Source organism: Erythranthe guttata, chromosome 10 (genome assembly GCF_056151865.1).
Source record: "Erythranthe guttata isolate IM_541 chromosome 10, IM_541, whole genome shotgun sequence".
In the NCBI taxonomy this organism is placed as follows: domain Eukaryota; kingdom Viridiplantae; phylum Streptophyta; class Magnoliopsida; order Lamiales; family Phrymaceae; genus Erythranthe; species Erythranthe guttata.
This window is the reverse complement of record NC_142542.1, coordinates 4,170,538-4,195,014: the sequence shown is the minus strand read 5'-3', so window position 1 is coordinate 4,195,014 and position 24,477 is coordinate 4,170,538. Positions and strand designations below refer to the sequence as shown.

Genomic DNA, 24,477 nt, shown 5'->3' with positions numbered 1-24,477 from the left:
TTTATTTATTTGTATTTATCATTGATGCAATCATAGACTTCTTATATGGTCTTCATTCATTTATTCTATTATGGAATTCGCTTATTTGGATTTCTGTTACGGAGCTCGCTTAGTTAGGGTTTTTCTTTTTTATTTATTTTTATTTATCATTGATGCAATCATAATTTCTCAGGATCAAATGATGACGAACAAAAACCTCTATCAAAACATATACATAGTTCAACAATTTGAATAGCCATAACTGTATTATTTTACATAGTTGAAGTATTTGAAATTTTTTAAACTTATTTTTGTATTTGATGTGAATGAAATATCTTAAATTATAATTAGTTACATAACTTCAAATAACTTCGGCAACTTGAAATATACTATATTTTTATTTTATTGTATTTAAACAAATGTCACATATATTACGAAACAATACATATTACAAATTAAGGAAAACATGCACACAAATATTACAAACCATGCATAAACATCAAACAGAATATATATATATATATATATATATATATATATATATATATATATATATATATATATATATATATATATATATATATATATATATATAAATAAAAGGAACAATGGGGAGCTAGATAGCAATTAATAGGCAACATACACATCATCCCTCATGCCAATGTCCTTATCACATCGCCGTATACAGTAATACACAACCCCACCGAAAATAACGGCATAAGACGCCAGCACCGATATGACCACAATACCCTCGGTGCCGGCAGTGGCGGCAATGGCGGCCAAGAGAATAAGGGGCACACCAACTGCGGTGCCAACGACGGCCTTGCAGGTGAAGGACGCCACCTGTGCGCTCAGCCCTGCTATGTCCTCACCGCTGCCACCGTTCGCAACCCGCAGCCCCGTCTTGCAGTAAACTGCAAAGTTCTCGCAGTTTCTCTTGCCCAAGTCGTAGCTCCCGAACCCATGCTCGAGGAGCTTCTTCGCCCGGTGGACCACCGTGGCGCCGTCGTCTGAGGCGGCGGTGGTACAAGTGCCTCTTGGTTTTAAAACGACGGAGGAGCATTTCGAGGAGTATTTGTAGCGGCGCAGTTTGGAGCGGCCCACTTCCCAGAAGCTTAGGAATTCATCCACACTTGAGGAGATCACACCATGTGTTGTGAAATGTATGACTGTGTCGTCTCCAATGTAGATGCCTGTATAATAATATTTTATTTATTATACAGGGGTTATGTGTTTATATTAAAAGTACAGTGAAGTTAATTATGTGCAAAATGGTTAAACCACAGGACGCGTAAATGCTATTTACTACCTTTTTCTTTTTCCTGTTTTCTTTTTTTTTTTAATTTAAAGATCTACTATTAATTAGAATCTTAACAGTTTTTTTTTTTTTTTGAACAGTTAATAGACTATGCTAGTAGCTACAAGATTTATTTAGTTTAGTACATGAAATAAAATTAAACATTCAAAAAGTAGGTGCAGTGAAATATGAATATATTTGTTTGGCGCGAAGCAATTTGACTACATGTAATAAAAATATCATTGGCTATGTTTGTTACGCCTCTCAAATTCTTTTCATTCTTTCCTCAAAATAAAATTATATTTTTCAAATATTTTCAAAAACTTTCCCCAAAAAGAATTCAATTTTTTCTCTATCTAACAAACATGATTTGACTGCTACAGTGAAAATTGTCTTCACTAAATTACAAACTAAAATCACTTTATCCTTCAAATTCTTCTTTCAAAATAACTTTTTCCAACACATTTTAGATATGATTTGACTTGCCACAGTACAAATTGTCTCCTCTCAAAACACAAACAAACTTTATTTTATTTTCAAATTCTTCTCCTAAAACATCTTTCTCCAGAATAAAATGGAAATAAAAGCCCAAAAGCTTACCAAACATAGCCATTGTTTTTCAATTTTACTGGACTGTTCAAAAAAATTCATTATTAAATACACATACTTTGTATACTCCAAAAGTATGAGTAAACTGCAAAAAGTACCCCGTGTAATCTCCAAATAGCAAAACCCCTCTATGATAAATAAACTAGCAAAAACCCCCCTGTGAAATTTAGTTAAATGCAAAAAAACCCCCGGTTGACTTAAGTGTGGCTCACTCACGGGTTGCACGACTGGTAGTTGGTTTTTGGACGTGAAATAACGAAATTGACCCTAAAAATGTATTTATATGTATATATATTATATGTATATATATTTTTCTTTTAATTTGATTGTTTAGAAATTAAAACATTGTTAAAAACAGTAAATAATTAAATTAAAAAATAATTAAAAATTTGTTAATCAAATTAAGTATAGATTTTTTTAAATAAATAATAATGGAATTAAAGTTTTCTTTTGATGTAGCGATAATTTAAAATATATACAAAAATTATGTGATAATAAAAATAAAAATAAATTAAAAACCTCATTGTACCTTTATAATTAAGATATAACAAAAATAAAATAATTAAAATATTTAAAAAACATAAGAATTTATTAATTGCAAAATCCCGGGGGTATTTGTGTCATTTTATATGAAGTCAACACTCAAATAAGAAATGGGTCGAGTGTGCTATTTAAATAATTTCACAGGGGAGTTTTTGCTAGTTTATTTATCATAGGGGGTTTTCGCTATTTAGAGATTACACAGGGGTACTTTTTGCAGTTTACTCCCACAAGTATACATACTAGAAATCAAGAAACTCAAGGAAATAATGGGGAAAATTAGTTCATCAAGTAATTCATCAGATCGGATCAGTTATAATTCGAGAATGAAAATTGAAAACTAACCATGATGAGAATAAATATAAGCGATGCGCCATGCATAGATGTGATCCCCTACTTCCAGACTGCTCCTTTTGATTCTGTATGTGCGTAAGTGTTTTTATAAGAAGAACAAACTTATCATAACTACTTAGCGTAATTTCAAAAAAAAAAAGTACGAACTTTCGAAAATATTTTCAGAAACTAGAAAAAAGTAAAAAAAAATCGAAATCTGATCATATGTATTTCAATATCGAAGCAAAGCAAAAGAATCAGGTAATTCGAAAATCTGAATTTCCGGATTATTATATTATTTAGAATATTGATACATAGATACATATATTGTAACTACACTAAGAAAATGTAATTATAAGAAACTACATATGTACCTGTGAGAGAGTAGCCCCATCTTTTCTTGCAGATATTAACACTTTAAGCAGATAATTAAATAAATTTTCGATATAGAAAGAGAGATGATGAATCAAAATATGAGTAGTATATATATATATATATATATATATATATATATATATATATATATATATATATATATATATATATATATATATATATATATATATATATATAACACTATCACACACGGTGGTGTGAGAAATAATAATAATAATAACGTGTGTAGAAGTATACTGGAAGGAAAATTCTTCTTCCTATATGCACCACACAAACGAGTGGAAGTAAAAAAATAAAAAATATAAATGATATGATTGAGTAAGCTATGCTTACGATTTTCAAAGATTCGTGGCCGTGTGGGGCTTTTTCGCGGGAAAAATTAATATATAAGCCTGAAGTCATACTAACTAATATTTATATTTATGCAGGGGGAGACTTTAGAAGTCAACAATTCATTTTCTTCTTTAAAGAAAAAAGAAAAAAAACAAAAAAAGAAAAAAAAAAAGAAAAAAAGAAAAGAAAATGTCTAAATAACACTCATTTAAACTGACCACCCTACTAAGTTAATTTTTTTCCTAGGTGGTGTTTGTTAAAACTTATTCTAAAAGTATTATTATAAAAGTAGAAGTTATTGATTGTGTATTAAGTAAATATATATTAAATGATTATTTCTAAAAATTGGAAATATTTGCAAATAATGCTTGAAAATCAACTTAAATGGAAAGCAAATATATGAATGTTTTTTAGAAAATATCTTGAAATAGCTTATTTTAAGAGAAATATAATTAAAAGTTGATTTTACAAACACCTAAAAACATATTATAAGAAGAAAAAAAAAAAAAAAAAAAAAAAAAAAAAGAAGAGCTCAAAAGCTCTTTCGGAAATTTTCTGTAAACACCACCTTAATATATAAGTTGTTGGCTGACGACGGCACCAACTTATTTTTTCTAAATTCATACTTTGAAACTGTTTAGCATCGGCTTCATCGGAGGCCAGCGGTGGTTGTGCGTGTGCCTCTTATTTTTAGAAAAACCGCTACGGGTTTTGAAGAATATTCGTAGCGGCATAGTTTGCCGCCGCGGAGAAAGGTGTCTAGCTAGGGTTGAGGAGAGCACGCCTTGCCCCTCCCCGAGTTTAGTGTAATCAGTAATGTATCACGTGTCGCGCCCAATGTATATATTACATTCCAATGCATCCAATCAAAATGCAACAACTATGTATTAATCAGAAAATTATAATATAATATGCTATTTTTTGGAAAATATAATATTGTATTCCATTCCAAACCTGAGGATATCACACCCTTGATTTTTGAGAAACTTTTTTTTTCTTTATAGTATGGGGTTCTTTTGTATTTGAAAATATGACGGGGGTTTAAATTGCAAATAGAAGGTAGGTTAGACAAAATTCATTTACTAGTTCTCCATTTTCATCAATTTTCTCTCTAAATCTTTCTGAATTTCTCCCAAAATTTGCAGATGATTATATTAATTTGAATTTTTCACATATTTGTACTATTTTATGTGTACTGAAAAAAAAAATCGTGAGAGTTACCTCGAAACGACGAAATCCCTGTAAACTTGTAGTACATTAACATCAGTATGCCTCATACTGGGGCAACTATGCAATATCAAAAGGTCAGCCCACCACGCCATCTTCATTACAACGAAACATACCCCAAAGAAAGCTTGGAAGATCCCGAGTTTGAAAAAAATCTTTATACCCCTTGTGATTGTATGCCCAAGCCGCTAGCCAATCCGCCACAACATTCTTTTGCCGAAAAATATGAGTAATTGAATAACCCGACGGAAAGATTTAACTACATTGGCGAAGCAAATATGTAAGGTCCCAACTAATTGACGATCTCCCCTGTATAGCATTGACTACAATCATAGAATCACTCTCGATAAGTACGTTACTCAGCTGCAAGTCTTGGCAGACCTGTAATCCATCTAAGAGAGCCGATAATTCACCTTTATTATTCGAACCATGACCATAAAAAGAAGAAAAAGCGGCCACTAATCTCCCCTGACCATCTCGGATTATTCCCCCACCCGCACACAACCCCTCCTTAGACGACCAATCCACACTCAGCTTATAATGACCTAACGGAGGCTTCTCCCACCAGAACCACCGGCAAACCGGTTCGCGCACCAAAGCACTCGGTAGCCTCAAACTTTGAAGAATGTTATCTTGGAGCGGAGAGTTCTTTTTTGGTTTTAGCTGCATCGCCACCAATCCCAGTTGATACATAATTCTCCGAATAATCGATAAAAGATTTATAAATTCTTCGTCAAGCCGGGCGCTACACCTGGCTTTCCATATCCCATGCATAATTAATACACACGCCGACAATTTAATTGCCGCAAACGAGGTATAGTCCTTCGTTTGATAAGACCATAAAATCAAGTTGTGCACAATAGAGTTCTTGTTTCAAGGAGTGTGAAAAATATGCGAGAAGTGACTCCACACCTCATTGGTACAATCTGAGGAAAGTAACAAATGTTGTATGGATTCCGAACGAGCCACTAGACAACAGTTACATTTCGAAGCAATATGGACTCCTTTTTGAACTATGCGGTCATATCCACCGGGAGAGCGTAGTGAAATCTTTTCCATAAAAAGGCCGACGGGTTAAAAGGGATATATGGCTGCCACAATTTCTCTGCCCACCGGCGACGCCCTCTTGTAACTGCAAGAAGGTCCCAATAATCCTTCGCATAAAACTTCCCATAACTGGAAAGAGTACAAACCAACTCGTCATCCTTGTCCCGGGCGAAGAACAACATGCTACACACCTATTTGAAGGGTCGGAGGAATGGCGAAAGATGCAGTTGATTGAATTCCTTTCTTTGAAATTGTTTGATTCATTAAAATAAAGTTATTTCACTTTATTAATTTATTTTTGCCCATCAAAATTTGAAATCTTTGTCCCTAATCATAAGATACTGATGGTTGATTGATATAGTCAACTACAATATACTGACATAATCAGTATCATATATTTAGCTAATCGACTAATTTTTTTCGGTTAATTGACTAAATTATTTTGGTAACATCTTTCCAACAAAAAATAAATTGGATATTATGAAAAAGACACCATACGATTAAACTTATCGACCTTGGAAATAATAGCTCCATAATATTATGATTTCGAAACCGAAATTCGGTACTAGTTCAAGCGTAACTGCTGGAAAGATTAGAGTACAAAGCACCAGCCAGAAAACTTGGAAATTCATAAAAAGAACACAATAGTCATTTTGAAATCTAACGGATCGAGTTCCATATTTATCCAAAATAGACGATTCAGGGGACACGCAACAATTACGACTTAATAGATGCATTTGAAAAATAACAAATCCCAATATAAAAGATATACCGAGATGTTATTTTATTTAGGGACGGCGGGAATTGGGGCGCAATGATTCATGTTCCATGCGGCGACGAGAGTCCCTATTAAATGCATGAATACGATCGATATCATGGCGGTGTGACGCTGATGGAAAAGGGTTATCAATGTGGTGCGGACGACGAAACTCGTGTATGGTGCTGCTGCTGCGATGGTTTCTCATATGGGGGACCCCGTGTCTGTAGTTTGAACGAGATATATATTTCCCCGTCTTGCAGTACATAGCAAAGGTTTTGCTGTCGTAACAGTCCAACATGTTGTCCCCGAATCCAAACTGGACCGCGGAATAGGCTCTGCGAACCACTTCGGCGTTGTCCGAGGCCGCATCATCAGTTGTATATTCGGTGCGGCGTAATTCGGGGCAGCCGTTAAGAAAGCTATCCAAAGTTGAGTAGACCGCGCCATGCCAGCCGTTGAGTTTCGTGAGATGTATTACTCTGCCCTCCCCGACGTAGATCCCTATAGTATCATTCATCATCCAGACAAATGGCAAACGTACATGCATATCATATTTTTGAAAAATATATATGTATGTATATATAATGTTTGAAATTAATTAATAAATTAATGAGATAGAGATGGTTTACAGATGCCGAAAAAGCAAGAGAGACGATAAAAAGCTGACCATGATGATAAAAATAACCGGCAAAGCCAAGCGTAGAGATGTGATCCCCTGCTTCGAGGTTGTTTCTTTCGATTGTGACGCTGGTTTTCACAAATATAAAAATCATATATCCAAAATTAATTTTTGTTTCAAACACCAGCACCATAGATTTAGAAAACATACCACCTACTAGAGGATTGCCCCATCTTTCTTCCTGATGGGTTTTCTCTCTCCACTAAAATTAGTGAAGCAAAATTTGATAATATATAGAAACCAATTTATAATAATTAATAAAACCATTTTGTTTTGTCGGTATGGAAAGAGAGATGAACTGCTTTTAATACAAGTTGTTGGCTGACACCAACATTTAATGGTCTTTGAAAATTGGCTGAGGACTAAAGATTTGCTGACTTTTCTTCGCCACTTCACTCACTACTACAAATATATTCCACTCAATTATTTGAGTCAATACTACTATTGATTTTCTAAATCTTTACTATGATCTTTTTTTATTGATTCGAAATAAAGAGTAAATGCCAAATAAGCCCACTACACTCTTATTTAGTTAATCAACCTAGTTAATTATTACATGCATATATATATATATATATATATATATATATATATATATATATATATATATATATATATATATATATATATATATATATATATATATATATATGGGTAAATTACAAACACCCCCCTGAGGTATGGTCAAATTACAAAAACACCCCTCTTGTTTGGATAATTACAACCACCCCTCAACTCATCAAATTTAGTGGAATCTTCGAGATTATATGGAATATTATCACTTTTGTACCCGTTTTATCCCATTCAAACTCTACATTATGAAGCAAGATGATCATAATATATGATTTTTAGCTTGTATATATCAGTTTGTGGTGCATCGGAACTGTATTTTTTACACAAAAAGAGTACAAACTAGAGCACATTTCACGGAATCTAGATGACTATGTTGAATTTGGCACCATAAAGGTGGAGGTCTAAGAAAAAATCATAGTTGAGGGGGTAGATGTAATTATCCAAACAAGAGGGGGGGTTTTGTAATTTGACCATACCTCAGGGGGTGTTTGTAATTTACCCATATATATATAGATAACAAAATAATTTCCAAGTATATTTCTTAAAACTACACGCAACATTGTAAAAAAAAAAGTACTTTTATCCAAATGAAACAAACAATTTCAAAATAAAGATCAGAGTTTAAAAAATCGATAATGAGGCAGCCAACTGCATCGATTTGTCTCAAACGACCATCTTTCGTCTTCGTCAATTCATGGTGGCCCTAAGAACTGGAATATTTGCTGTCTCTCAGATCTTTTTTTCCAACAAAATTAAATGTCTGTGGTCACCCAACAACTTGTATTAAAACCGGTAGCTCGTATAATCGGAGACAAGCTTTATAATTGGAGGCATATCAATCTGTATAACAAGGTATAAATGTAACTATTTTTCGGTCGCCGGGGTCAATTCCGTCATTTTATCCAATGCGCGTATAACAAGTTAAATTTAATTATAACTATAGCTATAGGCACATTTGAGGGATAATTACACTTTTAGTCCCTCGTGTTTGGCATGATTTCACTTTTGGTCCCCCTTGTTTCAAAGTGAACAAAGTTCACCTCCAAGTTTCAATTTTGAACACTTTTGGTCCCCGCCGTAACATGTCCGTTAGCAAGTAACGGAAAACACTATTTTGGGGCGAAAATTAAATTTTTTATTTTTTTTGGGGTAAAAAATAATTAGAAATTTAAAATAGACTACTTATAATTAAACTTTTAATAATATCTTAGTATAATGAAATTTATTTAGTTAATTTTTTTATTATTAAAAAATAATCATAAGTAGTATAATGAAAACTAATATTAAGTATAATGCACAATAATTTATTTAGTTAATTTCTTTTTATTATTAAAAAATAATTATAAGTAGTATAATTATACATGACATGTTCAACTAATTTCTTTTTTTTAATTATTATTTTATTATAAGTAGTATAATTAAAAATACTATGCAATATAATTAAAAATAACTTGTTTAGTTAATTTATTTTTTTTATTAAAAAATAATTATAAGTAGTACAATTATAATAATATTAATTATAATTAAAAATAATTTGTTTACTTAATTTATTTTTTTGTTATTATTTTTTTTTATCATAAGTGGTATAATTAAAAATAGTATTAAGTATGATTAAAATAATTTGTTTAGTTAATTTTTTTATTATTAAAAAAATAATTATAAGTAGTATAATTATAATAATATTAAGTATATCAAAACATAATTTGTTTCGTTGATTTTTCTTTTTATTATTAAAAATTATAAGTACTGTAGTCTATTTTAAATTTATAACTATTTTTAGCCCCAAAAGATTTTAAAATTTCAATTTTCACCCCAGAATAGTGTTTTCCGTTACTTGCTAACGGATATGTAACGGCGGGAACCAAAAGTGTTTAAAATTGAAACTTGGAGGTGCACTTTGTTCACTTTGGAACAAGGGGGACCAAAAGTGTAATTATCCTGCAAATTTGACATATAATTGTGATATATTCTACAAGATAGGTTTTCCAAACCATAAATAATATTCACAGGGAAAAAAATGTTTCTAACAAAAAAAAAAAAAGAAGAAATCAAAGGGGAATAAACAAAGGAGGTCATCATAAAAACAAATACAATGATTAACAAATAAATCCTTATATATAACCTAATTGTTCTATTATATATATCCCTGCAGAAAACCTGTGCAGGTGACTGATTAAGCACCCTTAATTTTTTTCCGCCTCAACGAGAAAGAAACATCGACGCTGTCATCGATGAAATCTTTAAGAAATCTTTTCTTCCTCGGTCGGTATCTTTTGTTTGACGGGATACTTAATCAAATGCCACCGAATTTCTACTGATTTACAAAACATGAATAACTGCATGCATAAGAATGTAATGCTTTGATATCTGTACATGTATGTAACTGCATGCATATATATATATATATATATATATATATATATATAACCATACACACACACACAAGATTCTAATGATTTTTGGTTTGTGATTCTTCGATGCATATCCCCAACCGATCTTTAGCGTTAATCCTGCCAGAGAAAAAAGTATAACTACATATGATCATCAAAATATTGACATATACAATGATATTTATCATGAGTGTTTTTCACCGGGTGCAGCATAGAATAATACTGAGATACCTCGTCGCCGTCATGCAAACGTATCAAACAAATGTTCCCTAAGCCGGGGGACATGGTCCCTTTGCCGCCCACCGTAAAGACGACCTGCACATTCTCGCACAACACTCTCAAGTTCTCCTGTCTGTAAACCAAATTCGCCGTCGTGAAGTTAGTCTTCATCGCCAACCTCAGGCTGAAAACCACCACCCCGTTGCTCTGGTCCTGCGACAGGGTCGGGAGGACCCAACTCTGCAGCTTCATGTCGTTCGGCTTCTGCTCGGCCGGCATGGAGAAGTTGACGGTGGACCGGTTCATCTGGTCCACCTGAAACGGCTGCAGAGTGGAAATCCCCAGAAGGGCCTCCTTGTAGAATATTGACGACATCACGCGGTCGAAGTTGACCGCGAGCTCCTTGTTGGTGTTGGTCACGGACAATTCCACCTCCCACGTGCCCGTCAGGGTCGTGTCGGTGGCGGTGAAATTGGAGACCTTGAGGGACGCGACCTCGAACTCGGGGATGTATGTCCCGAAGAGGAACCACATGACGAGGCTCATCATGCACATGCTCGCCACCAGGACGATCATCAATATCAACATCACCCGACCGAAAGAGGAGCTGTCGCTGTCGTTGTTGTTGTTTAGTGGGACGAGGGGCTTGTAGTGTTGTTGGTAGTAGTACTCGTTGTACGGTTGGTTGTACTGATTGCCCCCCAACGGAGGGGCGGCGTTTGGATATTGTCCGTCATGCTGGAACGGTGGTGGTGGTGGTTGTGATGATGTGGAGGGGTATAATTGATGGTGGTGGATAGACGACGAGCCGTAAACAGGGGGCGGTGGGTAGGGTGCGGGGGTAGCTTGTAAGTGGTACCTATCCATGGAAGGGTACCCCATTACGATCTTGTGTTTCGGGTCTTCGGGTGGTGGGACTCCCATTTTGGATTTTCTTTCTCTCCCGTGATTTTTTGTTTTTTATTATCGACGAGGGAGAGAAAGAAGAACCTGAATGGAAGAAAAGATAAGATTGTGTGTGAAGAAACTCTGTTTTTTTTTTTTTTTAAAGTTTGATTTTTCAATATTATGATTGTTTGACTAGTTTTATTTGGTGGTGGTGATAATGATAATGGAGATGGAAGTACATTTGTTCTTTGTTTGATTGAAGAGAGATTATGTTGTTAATTACATTTTAGTGTTTGAGAAGATGGAAAATGAAACGAGGCGTTGGACGTGATCCTTGGTCAACTTTTTTGTAGATGGTTTATCCCAATTTTAGGATTTGAAATTTGAGGTGGAGAGTCAAACAAATGATGAAATGTAAGCGTTGACTATTTATAATAAGACCTGTCTCAAAGACTATATGTAACTTGTAGATGACTTACATTGATAAAGCAAATTTATTCCCAAATTTTGCTTACATTTCATGTTTGAGAATGTTGAACATGATTTGCAAGTTTAATTAGATTGAGGAGGAGGATTAGTGGGAGTACTTTGATCCACGGAAACTTCTACCCAAGCGCGTTTTCACGTTTCGGAAACATTCCGGAAAACCAAAAAGCCATGACAGGTGTCATTAACGTTTCGGGGCCGTTTCCATAAATATTTAAAAGTTTCAGGGACGTTTTTACTAATCATGAAAAAATATAGAAACACGTTTCCACCCAAAAAAATCAAAAACCTATTTTAAATAAAAACTCAAAATTGCATACCCTTGAAAAAAATCTTAAATCTTATGTCTATTTTTCACTTCTAATGATGTTCTAATATTTTTTGTAGATGCTAATTCCGAACTATCATAAATTTATATGCCCCCAATGTAATTTATGGAATGATAATTCGGATTGGAATCTGTAAATATTATGTATACATAATTTGTAGATACGTATATGTATGTAATTGTCGATGTATATAAAAACAATATTATACTTTTTTTAGAAATTATGAATGTACCCCTATATTTTTTCAATATTTACACGTTTCCCCAACATTCCCATATCAATGTTTTCAGAACGGAGTTTCCCCGTATCCGTTCACCGTTTCGCAGTGTTCGTGTTCCCTTTTCCGTGCTACATAGGTAGAGTACGGTGTTTAATGATAATATAATATGAGATTATTTTGTTGTAGAAACTTATTATTATACTTTTCTTGTGTAATATTTGCAATATATATTATTTGGGGTATGGATTATAATCAATTGGAAATAAGACAACAAAACATGGGCACCCATTTTTTTCTTTTTTTTTTTTCAATTTCACATCATTTAAGAGTGTCACCTTAATAGCATACTATGAAGCACACTTTAAATAATTGCCAGAGAAATAAATTGTCAGTAGTTCCGGTTATTAGGCACGCGCACCTGACGAGTAGCAGCGTAGCCGGGCCATTCTTCTTGCCTCCTGTTGAGCAAAATCTTCCGAGGGGGGAGTTGATATTCACGGGAATTCATCGTGCCTGTCACATATTATATAAAACAAAAATTAATTATTGTGTAACTAGATAAAAACCTTAAACCATTTTCAGACAAGATTAAGCAATCCTATTATGCAGTAATCGGGTACCCGAAACACAAGATCATATGCATAATGCATAATGCAATTCAGCACCGAAAAGAATACGTACAGATCAGCAAGTGTAACCAATTTTTTATTTCTTTTTTCCGAATTAATAGTGTGATGGTGAAGTTGAATATATGCTGTAAGAACTAGTTCGGAAAATAAAGGAATTGTAGCTTTATAACTCGTGTCCACTCGATTGTTCCTACTTTCTAGAATCAAGAATTGAGAAAATAATCTCAAACTTGATTTTGTCATGGAAAGCAAAGACGAAAGCCGAGTTAAAGCAGAAGCAAAAACATCGTATATCATTTGACTCGTCAATATTTCCTGTTCTTAATACCAGATGAATTTGCAGTTACGCTTCAAATCGTCCTTATTTTTATTTATAAACACAATCGGATACAAATTAAAGTGAAGCATCATTAGCACAATTAAAAGTCCAATCCTAATTATCCACGAAAACAGAGGCGTAATTCAATAACATTGTACTTAATGTGCATCGCCCAACAAGTAGACAGCCCCCACACAAATCAACGCGAAGCATCATTTGTTCAAGACAACAATCCAAACATATATAGCCACACACACAAATGTTGCATACATTGCTCCCAGTGCCGGAGCCACCATAGGGCCAGAAGGGGCCATGGCCCCCCAACAATTCTCGAATCCCTATTTTTTATGTAAAGATTAAAAAAAAAAATCGCATATAATTAGCATTATCCAAACCCCCTAATAATTTTTTTTTAATGCATTCGACCCCCGCGAACTTACTTAAAATTCCACTTAAAATCCCAGCTCCGCTAGTGATTGCACCTAGATAGATTATTTAAAATTTTAATTACCAAAATCTATTAGTCGACATTGTGCACACTCGAATCCTTCTGTGGTTTCTCATTCTTATTACACAATATATGTCTTAACAAATTTATGATGCCATCTAATAATACTTCCATTTATCACTAAAATGGAAATAATAATAATTATAATATTAATATTAATAATAATAATAAGAACAAAAAAGGTTAACTAGAGCAATAATTAAAAACTCACGCAGTCCCTTTCTAAGGTTGTGATGAATGTTGCTGTTTTTGGTGAGCAAAGCAGTGCGAGGAAGAAAGACACCTGTCCCTACATGACCCGGAACCATCCCCACCCCTGAGAAAACCCGGTTCATACTGAACCGGGTTCGCTGCTGTCTCTGATGATGCAGTATAGCCATAGCTCTTTCCCCAATAAACCTCTCATTCTGCAGAGTATTTAATATTTTACCAAAATTACTATCTGCCCAAAAGGCTGTAAAATCCAAATTTTAAAACCCGGAAAATGACTACTCGTAACAAAGTGCAAAAAACTGAATAAGACCTGTGTTAAAATGAAAAAGAAACGCCGGCGAAGGCCATGCATGCGTGTGATATGTACCTGTAAATTGGGGAGGGGTTTGCAGAGATGGTGGTAATGTGGGTGGCGCTGTAGAGAAGTGGAGGCGGAGAAACTTTGATAGCTCTCCTCCTCCGCCGTGCGAGAGGGGTTTGGGGAAGAAGAAGAAGAAGAGTAGCTGAATTTCGTCGATGGAGAAGAAATCAGAAGGAAGCCACTGCTCTCCGTCTTCCAAATTCTCAGCATCCAAATCGTCCGCCATTTCTGCACTTAATTATTTTAGAGAGAGAAATTGGAGAGAGAGGGGGGGAATTCTAATGGTCGGAAGGGAAAGGGGTAAAGAAGGTAATTTTAAATTAAATTGACGTTACGAGTTCAAGTTCTGCAAACTGCAAAAGCTGAATGAAAGACGATGATTGTTTAACGCACGAAGGTTTGTTGCCTGCACAATTATCGGCCACGATTTTCTACAAGGGGTACACTCTACTACAGTGGTAATGGTTTTATGATTTTTGTATAGGAAAAGGGTGATAATACATAAATGAAATTTCCAATTTTGAACAAATTCCAATTAAAAAAATCTCAATTTTTAACTTTTTTTTTTCTTTTTAAACGAAATTATTTTTTTGGGATCAAAATAAAATTATTTTTTCACTCCGACAAAAGATAGATTTTTTATAAAGTGCTCGTTATAATACGTTCCATTTGATATTCACACCTAACGTTCCATTATCGTTGATGCAAGGAAAAAATCCAATGTGCTTTTTTTTTTTTTTGATAATTTGAATCTAATGTGCTTATTAGTTATTTTGGCAAGGGTGTTTATGGAAATAACAAAAAACAAGATTAAATTAAAATGTATCTTGTCCAACGTATCATTATCTAGGTGTGAGATATTATAGATAGATAGATATATATATGTATATATTTAAAAAATAAATTGAAAGTTCAAAACAATTTAACAAAGGTCAAAAAACTACCACTTTCCTGTATTTTTTAATTATGATATGTACCTTTGTTTTATTTAATGTAATATGTATTAAGAAAAATATATTTTTAAAAGCAATTCGGTGACCGAATATTCTGAAACATAAATTAAAAATAAAATACATTAGAAGTAGTAAACAAAAAATAAATTAATATTGGACAGTGAGCACCAACAGCCAAATGTTGAAGAATTACGTGGAGCTAGAGTCTATTTGATATATATATATATATATATATATATATATATATATATATATATATATATATATATATATATATATATATATATATATATATATATATATATATATATATATATATATTTTAATATGTATATTTTTTATACTTAAATTTGATTGGAATTTGATTTAACAATTGGACTCAGTCTAACAGTAATGAGAAATAATATTAGTATCACTAATCCTTCTTGGCTAAGGAAGGAGAATTTATGACCAAAACAAAATCACGATTAACATGACGCGTTAAACACAATCTTTTTAAATATAATTTTATGTAAATAATAGGAATTTAAACGGGCGTTGTTTATTACTCTATTGGAATGATTAGGACCGGAAATCGGAAGGAAGAATCGGGATAAAAAACTTTCCAATTTTGTTCGGAAGTAAGAATGAGTTCTAATTTCTATTTCAAAAGAATAGGAATGCAAAAATCCATTTTGATTTCGGAATGCCTCGCAATCATCATTTCCAATTTTGTTTGGAAATAAAGATGAGATATAATTTATGTTTCAAAAGAATATGCCTTGAAATCATCGAAATTTCGAGTATTTTGAAAATTATGTTAATTTGTAATTTTTTGTTCCAAATTCAAATATAGTGGAAATTTCACAATAAATTTCTATACTGGATTTTTGAGTCAAAAGAATCCAAAAGAAAGTTCGACAAAATCTAATAAACAACATAAGTTATATTATGGAATTACAAAATATATCACAAAATTATATTATATGTTTTATAAAGCAATCAAACTATTCGTAACTAAAATCAAATTGGAAATTGGAATCTCCGACAATTTTATATACAATTCCAATTTCATTCCAAATAAATTCAAAAAAACAAAAAATCGGAATGAAATATACAGCTCTAAATTCGAATATTCTCGGATCGAAATTGACGAAACTCGAAAATTCCATTCAATTTCCACCCTAGAAATGATCAGAAGTGGAATTGCAGAAATTGCAGAAAATCATGAAAAATAATATACCAAAAAAAATTGCTTGCAAATAGATTAAAGGGAAAAACTATACTGCAATTTAAATTCCTCAAAATGGGAATTAAGAAAAAAGAAGAATTCACAATTTGATGCTAAACACCAAAATCTGACAAAAGGGGGCCACAAACCAATTTACAGTTCTACCCTTCCCCAATTAACTAAAACCACCAATCAAAAAGAAAATCCGGCGCCGTTTCACTACTGACACCGCCACTCTCTAACCTTCCCCACCCCCAAATTAGCCCCTACTGGATCTTACCATGTGCCACTCCTCACTGGATCCCTCCACCGTTCGGTTCGATAAGAACTTTTTTTCAGGCGTGTATCCAAAAAAACCAAAAAACAAATAATGTATTTTTTTAAGAATATTCTACGCATCAAATACCAATTTTAAATTAAATTATTTTTTTCGTTGGTATTGAATGACAAAACCTAGCAAATTTCAGCGGAACGGTTTGTTGGGTGGGTTAATGGGCCCCAACCGCGTTGCAAACGGCTTGATAACCGGGTCGTTAACGCAGAGGTGAAACGACGCCGTGTACCCGTTCTTTTCCGCGTTCGCGCACTCCTCGCAATAAGCCTTTTTTATTTCCTTGTTCGTCGCCGTTGACGGAACGTCGTACCAACCGTCAACCATCGGAATTGAATCCATACCCATACCCGTACCCGGATTCGGATTCGGATTCGGATCCGAATCGAAATTTACTCTCGCCATAGCCATCTGATAATTCTCTCTCTGAATCCTCAGGCTCTCCAACCGATCATTCAAATCCGAACGATTAAACTGGTCGTACAGAGGCGGCGGCGCCGCCTGATTCCTCCGGAGGAGAATCAGATTCTCCGGCACCGGCAGCGACCGAATTCGCGGCGGAGAGAACTCGTTCTCCAGCAGAAAATCCGCGAACTCGACGGCGTTGGCCGTCCTCTCCCTCCGATTCCTAGATTTCCGCGACCTCTTCAGGACGACGAGGAAGCAGCAGTCTCTCTGGCGACAAATCAGGCCGAAGTTGACTTTTCCGGTGATCGGAATTCGGCGGCGTTCCTCCGGGAACGGCGACTTGTGGTTCGATCTCGGAAGGTGGACGAGGTAGATAGAGATTTGATTGGGGGAGATCCCGATTTTCTGGCTGAGCATGAGTTGAAACGGCTTGTACTCGAGCGTGGGGTGGATTTTGACATCTCCGATGTTCATCTCCCTTTCGCCGTCGAAGAACAGCACCGGGAACGCCGGTCCGCCGCCGCCCTCCACCATGACCGAAAGAAATTGAAAAATACGAAGGAAAAAAAACAGAGAGAATGAAAGAAAAGTATGTAAACAGAGAGAGAAAAGGGGAGGGTTGGGGGTTTATGGTGGGGATAGCAGGGGTATTAAAATATGACGGTGGGGGTAGTTTGGGGATAAAAAAGATTAAAAAGGAAGATTACGTGGGATTGCAGAGTAGCTTCGAGAGAACACTTCTAAAGGGAAATTACTTGTGCTCCAAGCAATTCAGTATATGTGGTATACCGTCAAACTGTCATGCCACCGCGTGATTCCTATTATTGTATTTTTGAATTAATATTGGTTAAATTATTAAAAACCCTCTGGTCTTAGGTTAAATAACGAAATTTACCCCACATATCCGTAATAACCAAAATCCCCTGATTAACTGTTGATCGAGTGTTTTAACAGAAAAATGTACAGTCTACTATTATGTTCAATAAGTGAGAAATAAAGTTCGCATGGGTATAGCTCAACTGATTCCGATGGTCGTAAGTTGGTACAAGGTCCTATAATCGAACCCCGACAGCCGCAGTGTGGGAATTTCAACTCCAATGAGGATTGATTCCTTGTAGGCACCAAGTTCGGGTCAACTATGCTAACAGACCACTGAGTCACCATGATTTACATTCTTCCATCAAATACTTGTCGGACCAAGGAGGGGGGTCTGAGGGCGAGAGATTTGGCCTTTTGGTACCATAAGTGAGAAATAAAAGAAAATATCTAAAATTGTGTAAAGTCTAGTTCCAAGAATAACTCATACTGTAACTGGTTGGTGTAAGACATAAACAATGTTCAAGGGGTTTTCGTAATTACGAATAGGTGGAGGTGCTTTTTGTAATTTAATCTAAGTCTAGGGAGGTTTTCGCAATTTACCCTTTAATATTTTATTTCCAGGAAATAAGATGCTCGTTGTTTGTAGTTTTCGTAATGGACGGTTTTGCCCTCTATTTTCAGGGTTTGACTACAAGTCAACCTTATTTTTCTTTTCTTTTTTTGTCTTTTCCGGGTTGTGGGGTGGGGTGGTTCTGTTTCAAAGTAATTTTCCTTTTTGAGGGGTGAGACCTATCTTTAGGGAATATTAACACTCAGACTTGACTAACAAGTAATGAATAATGATATCGATTTGGTATGTATATATTTTTGTTTTTAATTGTATGCATAGATAAAAAGGATTATCACAATTTGCATTTTTGCCCCATTATTTTAATTATTTGGACTAAAACAGAGAAAAAAGTAGTTGGACAATGTCTTTCACAATTACATAAAGAGATTTGTGATAGACAAAAATAATAATAATAATAATAATAAAATTAGAAATTATTTTTTTAGGAAAAAAAGTAATATTCTTGTTTCACACAATTGTGCAAATTAGCATGTCATGTGCATGATGGGAACCATGTGCAATGCGGAATTGAACAATTCAGTGCTACAATATTTGCTTTCAAATTATCATATAAATTAAAATTGCTTTCAAATTACCATTTTCAGTAAATAGTGTATTCAAGAATTGCATAGAAAAAGATCGGTTGGTGATTTGATTTGATAAGGAAATCACATTAGGAAAAAAAAAAAAAAAAAAAAAAGAGGGGTGTGACCATCATTTTGCTTTGTGCAATTTAGTCTAAGTTTCAAGATGAGAATGAATGGTAAATTACAACTGGTCCCTAAAGTTAGGTGTATTTAAGAAAAAATCACTCATTTTTTTCATAATTACATCCACTGCCCTGTGATTTATAGATTTCTTACATTAACACTCTTTTATAGGGGTTGGATGTAAAACTTCACAAACTAAAGGGGGATGGATGTAATTTCTCAGAAAGGAGTTTTTTGTAATTATACTTTACCTCAGGGAGGCGGTTGTAATTTACCCGAATGAACCAAGAAATTTGAAATTGGTATCATCGAAATTTGGACAACATTGATATACAGAATGAACATCACACTTTAAAAATGGCGAGAGTTGAACTCTAATAATTACATGAACTCCAATTGGATTAGCAAGACTCGTACGGTGGAATAACCACCGGTCTTAAAAACAAACGGTTTCGCGATTTAGACAAAGCATTTAAATTAACCACCAATCTCATTATCGTTACGCCAAAATTACAAAATTGCGAAAGCAGGATTTATGATCTAACTATCATTTGCAATAAACTCTATTCCGTATCAGTTGTCGTATAAACTAAGAAAGAACTTACTCCTGTATAACTGCAAATCAAAGCCTTTCCAAGTGTCGTGGGCTGAGAAAATGCCAATTCTGTACAATCAAGAATCGAGCCTATGCAAAAATTCTTCCTGTTCCAACGAAAACCCGAGTTCACTTAAAAAACTAAATAAAACCTTAACTCGCTTTATTAACCGAAAAGACGAACGAATAAAATAAATAAATTAAACCTACCGTACGGAATCAAGTAAACTGCTTGCTATATGTTTTCTCCTGTTAGAAGGAGCGACCCAAATGGCTCTAATTCCACATACAGCTGGCAACGCTTCGTCCTTGCACAAAATAACTCCATCATCTTCGGGACTTTTTACAATATCTCTTCTAATGATTTCTCTTTCGAGACTAATACCACCAAATTGGAGAGTCCTACGTTTTCCCCTTGCTGAAACATTACGTATTTCTCCCATTGAGCTCGAGAGAATTCTGTAAGCCCTTTTTATCGGTTCGGCAACTATACATCCGGATACCCTTTGTGACGAAATAAATAGATACACCTACCAAGAGTAAAACACATAAATTTCTTCCCAAGTTAAATTGAACTCAAGAATTGCATTAAAGTATCTGACCGACGGATTTCAATTGGTAATTAATTGCATTAAAAACCATTGTGATTCTTGAATTGTATTGTGCTATACCTTACAGTGCTTGTGAAGAATCCACCCATTCCCGAGCTCCATTTCCATCATGTCCACAACTTCTTGAACCTGCGATTTTTTTCACTAGATTCAACATTAAAAAAAAATTGCTAAAACAGAGAAAACGAAACCAAATTTGTTCGTCAAATACGAAAACTCTTATCCATCACTACCTTATTATGTTGAGCAACAGGATCACCTTCCTGCACCAAAATAACGCGCCCCTTTTCAAGTGTATCTACAATCCTCTCGCTGCGCCAACCCTAAGAAAATAGAGAAAATTATAAATAACAAATAGCAAATATAAATAATTAAATAAACTGAAATAGTTGACTACCTTAAGTGGAATCCCGTGAGTGTAATTCTTGTGAAATGTTTTGTGAACCTTTTCATCGCCTTCATCGCCAGTAGCATACTTAAATCCACATGTTTTACATGTGTGCAATAAGAAATTAGATTGACCAACCTCCAAATGTAACTGAGCATAATTTCTCTTTTTATTCAGAACTTTGCTACACTTGACTCGCTCCGGTTTGGTTAATTTTTCCTCGTAATCACGTTCCCCGCAATTTGATTCGCTGTTAATCTCACTACATGACAAACAAAACGAACCGCGTTCGAACTTGAGCAACGTTGAACCGAAATACCCAGGGTACTAGATTAACTGAATAGTAAACCAATCGGAATATTTCAAGAGTACAAAAAATAAATCAGCAACAGTATAATTAATAACAGTAGTAATTCCTAAAACAAGAAGACTAATTCAAAGAATGCAAAACATACAAAATTTCAACATCTGCTGAATTGAAAGAATCCTCAATTTCCACCAACAAAAAAATAATTAATAAATAATAACAAACATTGAAATTGGAGGAAACCTAGGACTTTTCATACAGTAACATGATTATTCAGTTCCAAAAATTCACCGACCTAGAACACTAACAACCAGAAAAAAGGAAATAAGAGAAAACCCTAGATTTATGTTAGAACTGAATAAATCGACGCAGTAAATAACAAGAATTATTTTTTTTTTGAGAAGAACCCTATGAACAAAATTACCCCTGTTTGATAGATTTCGTGCGGCGTTTGTAGGTGACAGTGATTTCTGGGTATTCTTGTAATTCTTCAGAAACATCAAAAAATGAATTGGGGGTAAGCTTTGAAGAAGATTCCTCGAGTGAAGAAGGTTTGAAGAATGCGCTTATCTTTGATTGCATCTCTCCTTCGATTCGCCGATTTTGCTATCGTTCTTCGATTATCGATCGGCAGATCTGTGTGAAAAAAGGCGAAAGGTGAGAGGAATTGGTTTTCGAATGTTTTTTTCTCCCGCCAAAATATTTTTGTGACCTGAAAAGATTTTTTCCCGGTAAATGGAACTTTTCATTCAGCCCAATTATATACTAGTATATATTCAAATATATACTCCTTTTCTAGTTATATACTAGTATTTTTCCCCGTGCGCTGCACGGGGCGTCTACTAAAATAAAAGAATAATAATTGAAAAGCATAATATATATTTTTGTGCAGCACGGGGCGTCTAATTAAAAAAAAAAAAAAAAAAGCATAAAATATATTTTTTGTTAGATACAATAGAAACTCAATAAATTAATAATCTTGGTTAAATAATAATTTCTTACGGTCTTGACCTTAGGAAAAAAAAACATTCATAAAATTACTCACTATTTAGATTATTTAAAGGTAAATGAATAAAAATACCTTGGGGTGACCAACATTCAACCAAAATGCCCATAGGATTTCTCAAAATGTGCCACAATGGCTTCATGAGTATTAAAATAGTTTTGTTTTTGCAGAATATGAGACAAAAAAATTACAAATGGAAGAAGAAGAATGATACATGTTTTGGTTTAACATTACATGTCGACAATCTTCGCAAATCCATTTATATATTAATGCACCCTCCAATTCTCGTAACATAGAATCGGGAAGGCAATATGTCTGAGTTAATTCTTTCCTCCCGCATTAAACAAAAATCAACTCATCCTCAACTCCAATATCACAACAATTCCAATATAGCACTTATTCTTTGAGGATGAGTTGATTGAAAAACTTGGGATAGTGAAGCCAATAAATTAGTCGAACAAAGAAAGGGTTCAACGATCCAACCATTAACAATATTTGTGAAATCGAAAGGTCAATTGAACGAAAATTACAAAGCCTTGATTCCCTCTGCTTTCAATTAAAGATTCAAAGAGACAAACCTCACCCCAATGCAACTAAAGGGCATGAGATGCAAAACTTCACCCCAATAGTCCCAAACCTCTGAATTTAATAAAAACTAGTATTTTTCCCCGTGCGCTGCACGGGGCGTCTACTAAAATAAAAGAATAATAATTGAAAAGCATAATATATATTTTTGTGCAGCACGGGGCGTCTAATTAAAAAAAAAAAAAAAAAAGCATAAAATATATTTTTTGTTAGATACAATAGAAACTCAATAAATTAATAATCTTGGTTAAATAATAATTTCTTACGGTCTTGACCTTAGGAAAAAAAAACATTCATAAAATTACTCACTATTTAGATTATTTAAAGGTAAATGAATAAAAATACCTTGGGGTGACCAACATTCAACCAAAATGCCCATAGGATTTCTCAAAATGTGCCACAATGGCTTCATGAGTATTAAAATAGTTTTGTTTTTGCAGAATATGAGACAAAAAAATTACAAATGGAAGAAGAAGAATGATACATGTTTTGGTTTAACATTACATGTCGACAATCTTCGCAAATCCATTTATATATTAATGCACCCTCCAATTCTCGTAACATAGAATCGGGAAGGCAATATGTCTGAGTTAATTCTTTCCTCCCGCATTAAACAAAAATCAACTCATCCTCAACTCCAATATCACAACAATTCCAATATAGCACTTATTCTTTGAGGATGAGTTGATTGAAAAACTTGGGATAGTGAAGCCAATAAATTAGTCGAACAAAGAAAGGGTTCAACGATCCAACCATTAACAATATTTGTGAAATCGAAAGGTCAATTGAACGAAAATTACAAAGCCTTGATTCCCTCTGCTTTCAATTAAAGATTCAAAGAGACAAACCTCACCCCAATGCAACTAAAGGGCATGAGATGCAAAACTTCACCCCAATAGTCCCAAACCTCTGAATTTAATAAAAATTATGAAGGAAAAACATGCCAATAGAGATTGTTTGATTTAAAGAGAAAAAAAAAATGGAGGCTTCTTATTTGTCATACTGTCTCTGCAAAACTATAATTATGTAAGAAGATAAAATTGAAGAAAAAATGAAAGGGAAATCAGTAGAATTCAATAAATTGAAGACTTGCCTTGCACAAATGAAATTATGTTCGATGAAATTATGTTCCTCTGTTTGGTGACGAACGAATCATCCTGCGCAACGAAAACAGCATTAAATTTCAGTCATAAGAATAAATTGAAAAGGGTTACTGCCGATTCTGACTTCACATGCTACAAACCAAAATTGAAGATGAATTGGAGGAAGAGAAAAACATGATTAGAACGGAAGTATTTTTTTTTCTTCAAGTTACATAAACCTTGCACCTTGCACCAACTTACATAAACCTTTATTCATTTGTGGGTGATGAAGAAAATCTGAGATGGCGGAGAGGCAGGGAAAAAGGACGGGAGAATTCGAGTGGAGAAGTTGAAAAGGGTGAGTTCAAAATTTTCAAGATGAACAGACGGAAAAGCCCTTAGGGTATAAATATTTTACAAAAATAGGATTAGGGTTTCGCCCAAAACCTTTCTTTTATATATAGAGATTATGAAGGAAAAACATGCCAATAGAGATTGTTTGATTTAAAGAGAAAAAAAAAATGGAG

At 34.1% G+C, this 24,477-nt stretch overlaps 5 protein-coding genes and 1 long non-coding RNA gene across 8 annotated transcripts; all 6 read right to left on the bottom strand.

Moving 5' to 3' along the window:
* Positions 1-579: 579 nt before the first annotated feature.
* LOC105949939 (protein LEAD-SENSITIVE 1) lies at positions 580-3,245 on the bottom strand. The gene is made up of 3 exons (XM_088823640.1): positions 3,133-3,245; positions 2,771-2,844; positions 580-1,172 (listed from the first exon to the last, which is right to left on the bottom strand). Exons 1-3 carry the CDS (start codon positions 3,150-3,152, stop codon positions 607-609), a joined length of 660 nt encoding a protein of 219 aa, XP_088679766.1. The 5' UTR covers positions 3,153-3,245; the 3' UTR covers positions 580-606.
* Positions 3,246-6,276: 3,031 nt separating this feature from the next.
* LOC148767315 (protein LEAD-SENSITIVE 1-like) lies at positions 6,277-7,401 on the bottom strand. Its single transcript, XM_088823641.1, has 3 exons — positions 7,351-7,401; positions 7,189-7,268; positions 6,277-7,022 (listed from the first exon to the last, which is right to left on the bottom strand). Exons 1-3 carry the CDS (start codon positions 7,371-7,373, stop codon positions 6,550-6,552), a joined length of 576 nt encoding a protein of 191 aa, XP_088679767.1. The 5' UTR covers positions 7,374-7,401; the 3' UTR covers positions 6,277-6,549.
* Positions 7,402-9,697: 2,296 nt separating this feature from the next.
* Positions 9,698-11,583, bottom strand: LOC105949888 (uncharacterized). Its single transcript, XM_088823638.1, has 2 exons — positions 10,395-11,583; positions 9,698-10,283 (listed from the first exon to the last, which is right to left on the bottom strand). Exons 1-2 carry the CDS (start codon positions 11,304-11,306, stop codon positions 10,278-10,280), a joined length of 918 nt encoding a protein of 305 aa, XP_088679764.1. The 5' UTR covers positions 11,307-11,583; the 3' UTR covers positions 9,698-10,277.
* A 1,181-nt stretch (positions 11,584-12,764) lies between these two features.
* On the bottom strand, positions 12,765-14,236 carry LOC105949942 (uncharacterized). Its single transcript, XR_016033715.1, has 2 exons — positions 13,973-14,236; positions 12,765-12,818 (listed from the first exon to the last, which is right to left on the bottom strand). It is a non-coding gene; the product is annotated as an uncharacterized LOC105949942 (long non-coding RNA).
* Positions 14,237-16,510: 2,274 nt separating this feature from the next.
* On the bottom strand, positions 16,511-18,066 carry LOC148767314 (uncharacterized). Its single transcript, XM_088823639.1, has one exon. It carries the CDS (start codon positions 17,769-17,771, stop codon positions 16,962-16,964), a length of 810 nt encoding a protein of 269 aa, XP_088679765.1. The 5' UTR covers positions 17,772-18,066; the 3' UTR covers positions 16,511-16,961.
* Positions 18,067-19,812: 1,746 nt separating this feature from the next.
* On the bottom strand, positions 19,813-24,260 carry LOC148767313 (protein CHROMOSOME TRANSMISSION FIDELITY 7-like). 3 transcript variants are annotated; one of them, XM_088823636.1, is made up of 8 exons: positions 24,212-24,260; positions 23,962-24,025; positions 21,702-21,913; positions 20,980-21,232; positions 20,816-20,905; positions 20,643-20,711; positions 20,182-20,501; positions 19,813-20,078 (listed from the first exon to the last, which is right to left on the bottom strand). In XM_088823636.1, the coding sequence occupies exons 3-8, from the start codon at positions 21,857-21,859 to the stop codon at positions 19,940-19,942; spliced, it is 1,029 nt and encodes a 342-aa protein (XP_088679762.1). In that variant the 5' UTR covers positions 21,860-21,913; positions 23,962-24,025; positions 24,212-24,260; the 3' UTR covers positions 19,813-19,939. The 3 variants fall into 3 exon arrangements, with proteins under 3 accessions (XP_088679762.1, XP_088679760.1, XP_088679761.1); XM_088823634.1 differs by lacking the exon at positions 24,212-24,260 and adding an exon at positions 24,083-24,179; XM_088823635.1 differs by lacking the exon at positions 24,212-24,260 and having other exon boundaries at positions 23,962-24,172.
* Between the last annotated feature and the right edge of the window lie 217 nt (positions 24,261-24,477).